The sequence below is a fragment of the Dicentrarchus labrax genome, unplaced genomic scaffold, assembly GCF_905237075.1.
Source record: "Dicentrarchus labrax unplaced genomic scaffold, dlabrax2021, whole genome shotgun sequence".
NCBI classification, from domain to species: Eukaryota; Metazoa; Chordata; class Actinopteri; family Moronidae; genus Dicentrarchus; species Dicentrarchus labrax.
Window position 1 is genome coordinate 20,792,430 of NW_026136706.1, and position 13,228 is coordinate 20,805,657.

Consider the following 13,228-nt stretch of genomic DNA (forward strand, 5'->3'; position numbering starts at 1 on the left):
GCACAAGAACCTGCGAAAAAGTGTAAATATGTGCGGACGTGTTGAATGTTTTGGTGAAATGTCGCACACATTTCCATAGAAACACAGTGTTAATGTGTTTAGATGCTTTACATTTAAAATATGTCATTCCTCATGTTACACATCCTATAATGACAACCTTTCACAGTAAAAATTGTAACAGCAACTGCATTATTTGGAACAATTTTCAATCAGATTTTACATTCCGAGGCAACCATGTCCTCTGCCGTAATAGGACACTATTCACTGTACTCACAGTAAACAGGTGCGGACAGCTCCGAATATTCTGTTTACAGAAGGAAAAAAAAATATGTAAAGACAGTGACACCTTCCCCATCGCAGAGCTGCTCTGGGTTCTCTTCAGTATTTACAAAAACATTAAACAGTGCAACAACTGAACGTTAGCACTCGAAAAAGGTTTTGTATATCAGATATTCACACAAAATTTGCATTATTTTATTTATTTTTATTGTAATTTGTTCATTAATTATGAGTCCTTTTGCAGCAGGACACTTGCTCACATGTGCTATTTATTATGCTATCATCCCCATTAACACTGAACTTAGAGGGAATTTATTAAAAATGCTGAACCTCAATCACATTGTCCAAAGTAAATGTTTTTATTATTAATTGCTGACATTATTTCATTAGAATTTAGCAGTGCTTGTAAAAAAAAAAAAAAAGAAAAAAGATAGAAATCTACTAAGCTTGGCAGATTAAATACAAAATGAAGCAAATAATAGATTTTAGTATTCTCTGTTGGTTTTGAGCAGAGCAGAGCAGGGGCGGGTTGTGCTGTGCTGTGCTGTGCTGTGCTGGGTGATACAGGGTGGGGTGAGGCTGATAATGATATTAAAACCACTATGGAAATCATTGGGCTGTATGTTCCCTGTTGGCTAGGCTGACGTGAAGATCAGTGTTAGACCTTCACTCACAGGGTGTGAAGCAGTGAATAGTAATAATTAGCAGGATCATGAGCTGAATTTATGGGTCACAAACTGTCTAACTGTGTGTGTGTGTGTGTGTGTGTGTGTGTGTGTGTGTGTGTGTGTGTGTGTGTGTGTGGGGGGTATGTATGGGTTTGGGGGGGGGGGGCGGTGTTGCTCTGTCAGGCAAACAGAGCAATACAAACAGAGGAGGATGGAGAATTAACCAAGTATCTACATACTAAATCAAATGAATGTTTCCTCAGTAGCAGAAATCTTACTTCTTAACTGAAGTGCCTCCTCCATACTCGGATAATCAACACAAATGGACTGTAATTTCTTCGCAATATTAGAGGAGAAAGCAAATGACCCAGCAATCCACACCAATTCTCGCTAGTTGACCCACACACACATCTACCAGCAAACACACGCTGTATTATCTTTGAGATTGTCAATTCCTAATATGTCACTGGACTTGATTAGGATTCTGAGCTCTCCAGTGTGTGCACCAGAGGTCTCGGGCTGTGGAAAACATTTTTATAAAATAACCCATTAATGCAGAGGAGTGCAACTAAATTAGTTACCAATTTGCTGAGCATGAATTAATGAAGAGAGCTTCTCCCGGCTCCCACAGTTGTAATTTTCATAATAACCCCAGACCTTTATTTGGCAGGTTGTTTAGTTTTTTCGTTTGAAGGTTTTCATTAGTCTAATGAGGACTGTGCAAGGGCGAGCAGTCAGCACAATTTACATGAGGAAGCTATCATAATAAATGAGGCAATTTGAATAACATGCACAGGTTTATGCAGCGAGATAAGAGAGATTGTAGCAGCCAGATTCAGAGGTAACCAATACATTAGAACCAACTAATAACCAAAGTAATTCCAATAAAAGCTTTAAGTGAAGGGAATAAAATTAATGATAGATATATTGAACTGTAATGATATGATACATGATGCATTAGATTAATAAAATAAATGTGTTCCATTGTTAAAGAGGGGTGAGGCCTCACCATCCGAAGCTTTGTTTATGGTGAGCTTTTTAATTAGGCTTGTTCATCGCATCAGTTTGTTTAGATAAATGAGATAACATTCCAATGGTTTAATGATATCTCTCCACTTGTTTGATCTTTATGATCCTGGCAGAGCATTAAATTAATCTCTTGCAGTGCACTCTTAGAAGAGAGCACAGTGGGCGCAGAGGAAGGATGCGGTGCCCCGGCTCATATGGAGGCTATTTAAATGGCCAGACACCTCAGAGACGGCCACTATAATGTCACATCACTCATATCCTATGAACATGTCTCATCTTTTTCATGTCATCTCTGCTGATGAAGGACAAAGGCTGTTTGTTGTTGTCTAAAAAAGACAGTTTCCAAAGTTGTGTCACCCAGTGCAGAGCAACCAGATGGTTACTCTGTTTTTTTGGGGGGGCTGTCGTTTGAACTCTGTTATTTTTTGGTCCAAATTTTGCTGGAGAAAAAAGGGGGAGATTAGATGATGTGTGAGAAAAAAGGCTAGTAGAAAGCTAAGTGTTATCTCACATGTGACTAATTGAATTGCTTCAAACAGAAAGTCTGTGGCGATAGCTTCCGACAAGCCTCTGTCTCGTGAAACAGCAGGTAGCTGACAAACAAGGGGAAATTTGAAAGGTACGGAAGCCTTTGGCTGTAAACTCACTTTGGACATCAAACACTTGACATCATTTTATTTCCTTGGGGAAAAGGTGTTTGAAACACAAGCCATATGTATGTACATCCAAGTATAAGAGTTTTCTGTAAATACCATGTGGCAGTTTAAGCATTTTGCCAACAACAAATTTCACCACTTTACCTCGGCCCTCCCACTGCAGTTAAACATGCCACATCTCTTTTACGCTGAGCTAAAATGCCTGACAGGAGAGTCGGAGGCAAATACAGTATGTAAACTGATTCTGTAAACCATATTTTAAAAGTGGGTGATTCACTGGTAATATGATATTGGCACTTCCCTCGTAAACGTTATATATCCTTGTTGACACAACAGGAGATGCACTCATAATGTCCTCCCAAGCACAAATGGATGCTTGTGGTGTATTATGTCACCTAGAGGTGCATCCTTTCATACCTGCTATCAGCTGGGCAATCGTTGCGACCACAATGGACGAGGCTGATTTGCCACGCCTTTTCTTTGTCAAAATGCTGCCTAGATGTCCAGTTGATGTGCTCAGGGCTGGTGCACTGTGCACTGTCTGCAGTCCCAGTTTACTGTCTGAATGATGAAGTGGAGCAGGTACCAGTGTCACAGTCTATTACATACAGCTGCTTTGGGCAAGGACCTGTGGATGCTGATGGGCTCATGTAGAGAGGGGGAGATATAGTTGAAAAAAAAAAGATGAAAAAGACAAAAAAGTCATTTCCAGCCTTTGTAGTCTTTGTTCTGTTCCTTCTTTGCATAAGCATTTGCAATGATAAAAAGGAAGTTTGGGGACTTCGGGTCAGTCAAAAGTTTCGGCATCAGTTTTGTGCTTTTTCTCCGGTGTAAATATTTCACTGACATTGATGGTATCTCCGTACAGTATCATTAAAAGTTGGATATGTTCAGTGTAAGCTCCTTCTCTTCATCTTTCTGACTTTAATGCATAGTGTTTTGTTCAGTCCTCCCGATGTCCTTGGCGTTGCAAGCTTCAAACACATGCTGACTACCTGACTTTCTCTAAGTCAGGAGGCAAGATCATTAGCCATCACAACCCTGAAATGTGACTTGGCAGACAATAATGCTTTATGATCAAACAACTTGTCAGTGCGTCCTGTTGAAATGAAAGAGTGCAAAAAAATAATTCAATAGAGGATCAATCAAATTTCCCCAGCCCATGTGAGAGAGATTGCTGATGGTGCAGAGAGGGGCTATTCCTCGAGGACATGGGAGTTCATTTGGATATTTGTTCTCCCCCTCATGAATGTTCCATTGCGTGACACCATCTCCTGCTAATCACATTTCACTGAAAAAGGGGGGATGCTTTTAGGGACGTTGAAAAGAGAGAGGTTCTTTTTAATCTTTGAAATGCCTCAAAAGTGACAGAATGCTTTCTCCTGCCAAGACGTGAGCCTCGGATGGGGAGATAAATATGCTGTGGTCAGCTAAGTGTATCTAGTGAGCAGAGAGGCAAATTTAATAATGCATTATCATTCACTGGCGAAGGTGAAATCTCCCTGTCCATCAGAAGGCTGAGGCCTGTTTCATGTTACCCTTCACTGCAAATGAACAAGTGCTTTACTCAGCCATACCAGAGATGCACAGTAGGCACCAATACTCAACTATATATGCTGCACCGGACTGTCAGGAAAACAGGTCCGTAATCAAAGCAATCATCTCTCGGTCTTGACTGGAGACATTAATGATCACAGTCCTGATTCCTGATAAAAACCGTTTTGAACAATATCCTTCTTTTTTTCCCGTTCTTCCTCTCTGAGAACACAAGGTGCGTTTTTACATATCTGAGCATCTGCTATTATGCAGATTATGGGAACATATTTACACGAATGCCCTTGGACAACAGCGTTAAACAATTATGAAGATTATGTACAATGTGGAAAATTTGTGATTCAAAACAATTCATATCTTAGCAGTGGCAACTGTTGCAGACAGATAAGGTTGACCCTGAATATGTATTTCTGTACTTTTGGAGACATTCTGTGGGGTTGTTTGTATAATTTAATATTTACATGTAAACAGTAATTAAGTGATGCTACCGACATGCCAGGGCCAGGCTCTGCCAAGGTAAACACCAGCCCTAGTAGTTTGCCACAGTCCATCATGTTTACAGACTTGCAGAGCCGAGTGCTGTTTGTGTGCTCTTCCTTGGCAAAGCCCATAAAACACAACCAATTGGACGCCGAGTGTTGAACACAGTCACTCTTATCGTCTGGCAGTCTACTCGCTGACTTGAGGACATTGTGAGTCAAACCTTTAAATTTTCACTCTGCGATAATTACGCCGCTATACTTGAGCTTTTATATCCTTTCACTGAGAAAGTAAATCATTCCTAATAAAGAGAGGAAGAATAGTGGGCGGAGGGAAAAGTGCTTGAGGACTAATTCTCTTCACTCCCTCCCTCCCCGCTCTCTATTCTGCTTTTTGAAAGCCTTTCTCTGAGTATTCCAGTCACCTTGACTTTGCAGCTGCAGCCTTACACTCTGTTGCTTATCCTGCCTAACCCCAGCCTGTCAATTAGGTGTTTAAAAATTAATCTCTTTAACTGGAAATACCATGCCAGCTTTCTTCCGTCTGTAAATGAAGTGTTATTAATTCACACAGCGCAAAGCCAGTGTTATGAATAATGTTATCAAAACAGATTTCCACACGTTTAACACGTTGCTCCTATTAAAACCCCTTAAGTATTTTTATAACTGTGAAACCGGGACTACTAATGGATTTGCATCCATTTTTGAGCTTCTACACCAGGCAGCCATAGAGCAAGTGCTCCTAAGCCAGGCCTTTTAAAGTTTACATTTCCCATTTCCTCTTTTGTTCTTTCATCTTCATTTAAAAGCAGCTCAGTATATCCAGTCTGGATTAGCGCCAGCCAGCGTCGACGCATGTTCAGCGGCAACAGAACAGCATTGCCTCTCCCTGAAGGATTGCAATGCCAGGCAATGACACCAATGTGTCTCCCGTTCCCCCAGCCCCCCCCCCACCCCCTCCCAAACCCAGCAAAGCTCTGATCTAGCAGCAGGCTATCTGGCCAACCACACCAAGCTAATACTTGTTCCATTAAAACCTGGTGATTACGGGGGGATTTCCTCTCTGTTTGTTTGTTTGAATGCTTAATTATCAATATGTAATTGGCATGTGTATTGTGATGTTGGGTGCATATTCGGTGGCATATTTTACTGGAATGCACATTGCTATCGGGTAGAAACAGGACTCCCTAGTCACTGTCTAAGTTAAGCTGCATGAGAAGTTGCTCTAATGAATTAATAAATGCTAAACAAAGGAGAACTAAACAAAGAGTGAGAAATAAATGGCTTGATGATTAGCGGGTCAGAGAGATTAGTGGGGTATACAGTACAAATGATCCCCTTCTGAAATGGGAATGATTCAGGCAAAATACCCAATCAATAGTTTAGGCCAATTTAATCTCTGGGATTCTTCTGTCAATAACTGGACCCAGTCAACGGAAGTCAATATGCAAAGACAATCTAAACACCTTCAAAGTGCCTCAATATAATGTCCTTCTGCGAGTATTATCTACCTGACAGTTTGGGCTCACAGTCAATAGGTGAATTACAGAAATCTATTCAACTCTGCCTGGCTGTCATTTTCTTTTCCGAGCCACAAGTTTATTTGTGCTCCTCCAACCTGAGCCCTACTCTCCTGCTTTGACTAAAAGCTAAGGTCACGGATTTAGCACCGTGATCTGTAACCTTTAATCACCTTGCCCCAATCTGCGTCGACCACTCTAACTGCGATTGTCTCTCTACAAAATGCCATTTTGTCTCCACTACTGTTCGCTTTAAGAGCTCATTTGAAGGTGTGCGCTGGCAGAAACAAAAGTCCTGTATGCTTTTATGCAGTCATCACAGTCAGCCAAGCCTGTAATCCTCAGAGGTCCGATAATGACATAGCCCCTGCATTTATTACATGGAGGAGAGGAGAGAGGGAAAACGCTGACTTTGAACAAATGAACACTCTGACCTTTATGCAATAAATATGACACGGGCCGCATAAAAAGACAAGATATCTTCCTCCTGAATGGAAGTCAACACGGATTCTGCTCCCTTGCCTCTTGCTCTCTCTGTTTCCATTTCTCTTTCCCTCCCTCTCTCTCTCTCTCTTGCTTTTTCTCTCCCTCATTTTCCAGCCAACAGTTAAACAAATGATGAAATCGATTTTAATTGTTTGTGCCTTAATATTCTAATCTATGCTCGGAAAGCACTATTTTTTGTAGTTCATAATTTTCACTGCTGTGATAGTTATACATATTGTAGATTGCAGAATATTATGGACAATCATCTGTCAGTATTCACATCTTCATGCATGATTAGATTCTTAAATTTAATCATTAGCGCGTGTTTCTTCCGCAATGAAAGCAATAAAAAACATATTCTTTATCCATGCCAGAAAAAGACAGTTTTAACAGAGAGAATCAACCTTTCACTATGCCTTTTGTAATCTTGGTGTGATCCCAATTGAGCATCGCGATTGTCTTCTTTTGTCACCTCAGACCGCCTCTCTGACAGTAAAGGATTTATGGTTATTTCCTCCATGCAGCCTGTCCATCTGTGGCTCTATCTTCATATGGCCTTGAGAATACGATTCAATTTATTAAGGCAAAGCAATGGACTCATTACTTTAAAAAGGTGGCAAGAGAGAGAGTGAGAGAGAGGGAGAAGTGACACACTGAATTGGTTATTAATGGAAAGGCACAGCCATAGGGCAGTTGAAATTTAATGATATCCTACAAGAAAATATGAGGGTGTCACTCTCCAAAAAGTCATGCTAAATGTCAACATTTTAAGGTCCCGGTGCTAATTTTATGCCTGTGCACAGTAATGTTTTGGAGAGCATTTAGGAAACACGGCCCAGTGGCCAGCCTGATTATCCCGCTCACCTTCTCTCCTCTCTCCAAATGGGTTTGTGCAGCAAGCGATTTCATCTCTAAGTGAAGGGAACATTAGGGAGGGGAGAAAGAGAGAGCGATAGAGGAAAACACGCGGTTTGATTTTCATGCTGTGATAAGAGAGTGGGAGCCAAATGTTACCTGTTAATCTAGCCCAAACCGACCGGGGCTCTTGACTTTGTCCCCCAGCAGGGATGGGGCAAACACTCATTTTCCTCTCTCCGTGATGAAAAGGAAATTAGCTTAAATGTGATGAGGGCACATTAGTGTGTGTGCCGTGCGTGTGCCTAATGAGTGTGTATGTGTTTGAGGGGTTCCTGTTTGCAAGCATCTGCGTGCATGTGTTTTCTCTTTCTTCTCAGTGTATACACAGTACATTACACACACACACATATGCACAACATATGCAAGTGATAGTCATTCTAAAGGAATTTTGTCCTGTATGGATCATCACACACATTCTCGCAGTATGTCCTGCAGCCTCTTACTTACTTCAAGAAAAGTGTGCCTGCAAGTCAATCCAACCCTGCAGTAGTTGGATTATGTACTATCGTGCAGTTTTTTTCTGTCCGGATGCTGTGAATAAATTGATTTCAGTCTTCAGCACTTGCTTGAAACCTGCTTTTATAAATGTGCAGAACTTAGAATTCAAAAACACGAGATATAGAATAATATCTGCAGTTATTAAAATAAGCCTATGCCATGCTATAGTACCTGGTTAAAACTATCATGCAGTTCAAGCTGAATTTATTTGGCCTGAAAGACCCTCCAGAGTGCAGACATCATTTGCAAGATAAGCTTAGGCTCATGTTTTTTTAAAGTGCTCAAATTGCATGCAACTACTTTTTTTTGCCCAGCTCCGCATCACTGCATGTGTACCAGACAGACAGATATTTCCCTTGACAAGATTTTCCAAATCCAGCGCTTTAAGTGCAGGTGGAATAATGCTGTGTTAGCTGCTAATGGCTGTCCGAGAGGTCATAACTACTCCATTTGAAGGAGGCTGGTTTCTCCGCAGCCCTGGCAGGTCAAATCAAATGTAATTGTGCAGTGAAAAGCAGCGACTGTTGCCTTTGTGTTGGCTGTGCTGACAACCTCCAGGTTTAGTATTCACTTCTCCTGCTGGGAGGAACACAGGTTTGCAAGGACAAAGGCTTCACCTGTCAATATATCACACTGACTGGCCAGCCAAATGTACCTCTGCTCTCCCTCTCTCTTTCGCCCTCTCTCTCCCCTATCGCTCTTCCTCTCTGTCAGTCTTTCATTCTCTGCACACCCATTCTATCCCAGCCTCCTCTTCCTCAGCCTCTGCCTCACCTATCTATCTATCCATCCATCCATCTTCTGTCTTCAGCCATCTATCTCTCACTCCTGGCATCCTTCTCGTCCTCTTTCTCTCTGTCTCTTTGTGTGTCTTTCTGTATCTTCCTCTCCTCCTCGCTCACGCTGCCTGCGTGTGAGGACTCAGCTGAAATGTCCTGAGGGACCCAGTTTCAAACACAGGAACCAGAAACATATGGCACATTTTCAACTCCCAAGGTCAATTACAGCTATTTATCCAGAGATTGCAGCTAAATTTCCCAAGGTTTCTTCTAGATTTACCACAGATTGCAATGTGTGTCTGTCACATTTTAAATCAGGCCAGTTTCCTCTGCTTCTCTCCACTCCCTGTGACTTTCCATCAAATATTTCAAAGGCTTTCAAGTGGGTTTTAGACATGTTTTATCTCTGGTTATCATGTGCCCCATCTTTTTTGCCTCAGCTTTGCTAGGTCCAAGTGCCGCTTGCAACACAAATCTAATAACATGTAAATTGGAGATAAGCCCAGATCCCTCCAAGTGATATTTTTTACATTCATAGTTTGTCAAGTCAATTCCTGGGCCCCTGTTTTAGCAGCACAACACATGAGGAGTGAGAAAATTAACTGGATAGGTGATTCATCATTGCTAGCACACTGTCAAGGACTCCCTCTGCAGCTATTGAGAGCAGGGTGGAGGAGGAGGACGGAGAGCGGTGGGGGGGAGGCGTTGTTTTAAATTATGGCATTTCATTCAGAATGCATTGTATTTACAGCGTCCCATTTTTATTTGTGGCTCCTATTATCCGCCGAAACAGTTGTGCATGAAATGTTATTTGTGACAGGGGTGACCTGCGAGTGTTTTTCCACACAGTATTTCATAGTCGGGGGGGCCTTAACTGTACCTTTACCGTACGGTAAGCACAAGAGGCTGTCACAGCTGCTGTTGGCAGCCTTGCTAGTGGAGAAATATCACCTGGAAACAGAGTACTCCATTCCACCGGCCCCCATCACTCCAACGCCTGTCGCTGTAATTAAGTTGAAGTCAATGATTCTGGAGCGATGGTGAGAAATAAACATGCAAACACATGCCAGCATTTGCAGCCAGGAACAGAGAAAAAAGGGTGGGGGGCGGGGGGGGCAATAACATTAGAAGCACAGAAACCACAGATCTAGATTATGTTCCGCTGGAATTTACATTTGAGTTTCATTAAGCCAGTTCTGATTATATTGATTAAATTAGTCACTTATTAGCTTCCAATTTCTGTCTTTGAAAATCCCTGTATTTATGCATAGCTCCTGGTGGAAATGTTATCTGACAAGGGGTGCTGTACGGTAGTTGGAGTCTGTCGAACAAAACACGCTGTTTGCTTTTCCCAGAGCATGACAGGTTGTTTCCCCTGCAACAAAGCCATCAAATATTCTGTGTGATCCAACATTGTGTTGGAGGGGAGGCCTGCTGAGTGGGAAGCCGGAGTTTGTTAAAGCAATGATTTATGATTAATGCCAACACTAAATAAGGGACAAAGTGCCTACAGTACAAATCAATTACAAAGCTACAACAGCAGACCTTTCCCCGAGGTCTACTAACGTCTCTAGTTGTTATGGTGATTTTATTGGAGGTGGGTGATGCAAGCATATAATGCATGCAATACATCTATATCAACCTGAGCTGGAGCCAACTGTAATGCTTTTGATCTTTGATTAGTTATTTTATTGAGATAAAATGGGACTTTCATGTTGTGCCACTGTATAAGGAGAGTGCATTTTATATCTCCACCCAGACGCCCACCTCAAAATGCAGGCAGGACTGCACCAAACAAAACAAATTACCACAGGAGTGGCTTCTTAAAAGTAGGCAATTCATTATTTTTATGAAGTCAAATTATAAACAAATTTTAATCCATTAGGCAACCATCCATTCTAATTAATCAACAGGAGTGAACTCCATCTGAAAAAGGAGAAAGGTTGTTTACTCTCTCCACGGACCAGCGGTGCATATTTCACCATCTTCCTCTCTCAGAAAAAAAAAAATCGTTCTTCAAATTACAAACCTAAACTGTGAATCCTAACACTCGACTTTTGGCGCAGAGATGTTTCCAGGGCATTTGCAGATGCTTGAAATAATCTCCAATGTTTTTGCTCAATCTGCTCTGAGGATGGGTGAAATAAATACTTTAAACTAATTAATGTAAGACCAGCTGTTCCCAGCACTTGGCTAGCGTTGGTGAATATTGATGGGAGGGAGAGGCAGGGCTGTTCAGCTCCACTCGCTGTTTGTACAAGATTCAGCCTGCCACATAAACAGATATGAATACTGGATGAGAGCAGAGAGGTGCTGTGCACAACACAGCCAGGGTTCCACATTACAAATAAAACTTTTCCCCCCTTTCATTAAATTAACAATTAAACAGCTGATGGTGCAGACTTCCTGTGGAGACCTTTTTAGACTGGATGCGTTTAATAAACTCTCTCTCTGCAAGATGGTAGCACTTACAAATTGTTGGCTTCATAAAAGCTCACTGGACAAAAACATGTGTCAGATGTGATGGGGCAACAAACAGCAGCGTCTTACATACTGTTTTAGTTTGACCAGGCTGTATCTGTGTCTGCCGGGTTGCCTCCTGCTTTCCCTCCCTCCCCTCTTCTGCTCCTCTTTCCTCCTCTGAGGCCTGGTGGAGAGGCTGGACAGCAGATGGCAAGGCCCTACCCCTCTGCCGGTGATGAATGGAGGATGATGTCATCTTAGGTTTGACAGGCACCCGTGCGTGCATACACAAAGGAAGCCCGAACCTCTGGGGTCGAACATGCGGGCCTGCTTCTGATTTTGGAGTCCACATGACATCTCTTAAATGGGGGAAGCTGGATTTACGTCCCAGTTGATATTGTTAAACCCCACACTCAGGCCTTGAGAAGAAGCAATACAAAGCAATCTCCAAGGGACCAGTCAGTCCACTAAATTTCTGAGAGAAGGGGAGAGCTGGGATTGGCTGCTGGAGATCAATACCGAACCAGTCATTGCTACTGGTCAATTTGAGTCAGGATCAATATGTGTCAGCATGGCCAAAAACTACTTACATATTCTACCACTTAGCGTGTTTTGTAGTTTCACAAATAGCATTCTATGAATGAATTTTCAATGTTATTGGTTTTTTTCTGCAGAGGACCACTCCATGTGCACCCCAACAGCAAGAGATAGCTACGAGAGGTTGTCACTGGCCGGACAGGCTCTGCCTCCTGGCTTCCCATCACCATTTCTCTTCCCAGATGGCTTGTCGTCAATAGAGACTCTCCTCACCAACATACAGGTATTGTCCACTGACAGAGTTGTGCCTTCATAACACCAGAGTTAACAGATTTTGACGCTTTCTGCAGCACGTTAGTAGCAGTAATTTCTGATGGTTTATACAGTAAGGGGTCTCTGCACTGTACCTTTAACCTCATTCAGCCAGGCCTTCATTCTTGTCAGCCAAAATTGTACAAACATAGATGGTTTCAAGCTGCAATGTATACAATTTTAATGTAATTGTGGCATATTTGAAATGATTCTGATGGCACATTCTGTTTGTTATAAAACAGGTAGACTAGACAATCCTGGTGCAGCCAATGTGTCTGCCACATTGTCTCTGTTTTAACTACCACCTGAGGGCGCCAAAGTGGAACATTATTATATTCTATACGTAGTTTAACGCTTAAAGGAACAGTGTGTAGGTTTTAGTGTCATCTAGTAGTAGAGTTGCAGATTGCGACCATTTGAATTCCCCTCAGCCTTCCAAGCGTGTAGGAGCAACCACAGTGACCCACTTCCTCTGTAGAAAGAAAACATCTCAGTCTAAGGTAAAGAAGACACAACAATTCATATTTTCAGCGATTATACACCAATGAATAAAAATATCGATAAATATTATAGTTATATAACTGTTGTAGTCTTTTCCAAATATTACCCAAGAAGTACGTGAAAGTTCATTCTAGACCTTGGAAAGAGTGCTTTTGAAAATCTTACTGAAGGTATCTTATTGCTAAGCATTCAGCTGCTGCTGTCCTTAACAACTGAGAAAACTCCATCTGCTGAAAAAGACTGTGAGGTCTGTTTGAAATCTCCAGAAATAGCAAGCAAAACAGTAGTATTAGTTGCTTCGACTAACCACAACCCTCACCAGAGGCGTGACAGAGCCGTAACCATTTCGAAATCCACTGACATCTGTTTGTCATCAGTTATTGAGGTCTAAATCAGTAGAAATACTCTGTAGAGAACCTATTTGTACCCAAAGATCGATTGCTTGCTTCAGGATTTCCAAAAAGCATCATTATACCTCAATTTTATGTTTATTTTTTGTGCTATTTTTTGCCAGTTCTCTGAAAGCTTAATGACTCAGTCTGGCGATTA

At 41.8% G+C, this 13,228-nt stretch overlaps 1 protein-coding gene across 5 annotated transcripts in view; it reads left to right on the forward strand.

The window, feature by feature from the left end:
• Positions 1-13,228, forward strand: part of dachd (dachshund d) — a 92,178-nt gene that overhangs the window by 69,088 nt on the left and 9,862 nt on the right. For all 5 annotated transcript variants that reach the window (XM_051404335.1, XM_051404332.1, XM_051404331.1 and 2 more), the window contains one exon: positions 12,004-12,149. In XM_051404335.1, the coding sequence (XP_051260295.1) occupies positions 12,004-12,149 (146 nt within the window). The remainder of the gene's footprint in view (positions 1-12,003; positions 12,150-13,228) is intronic.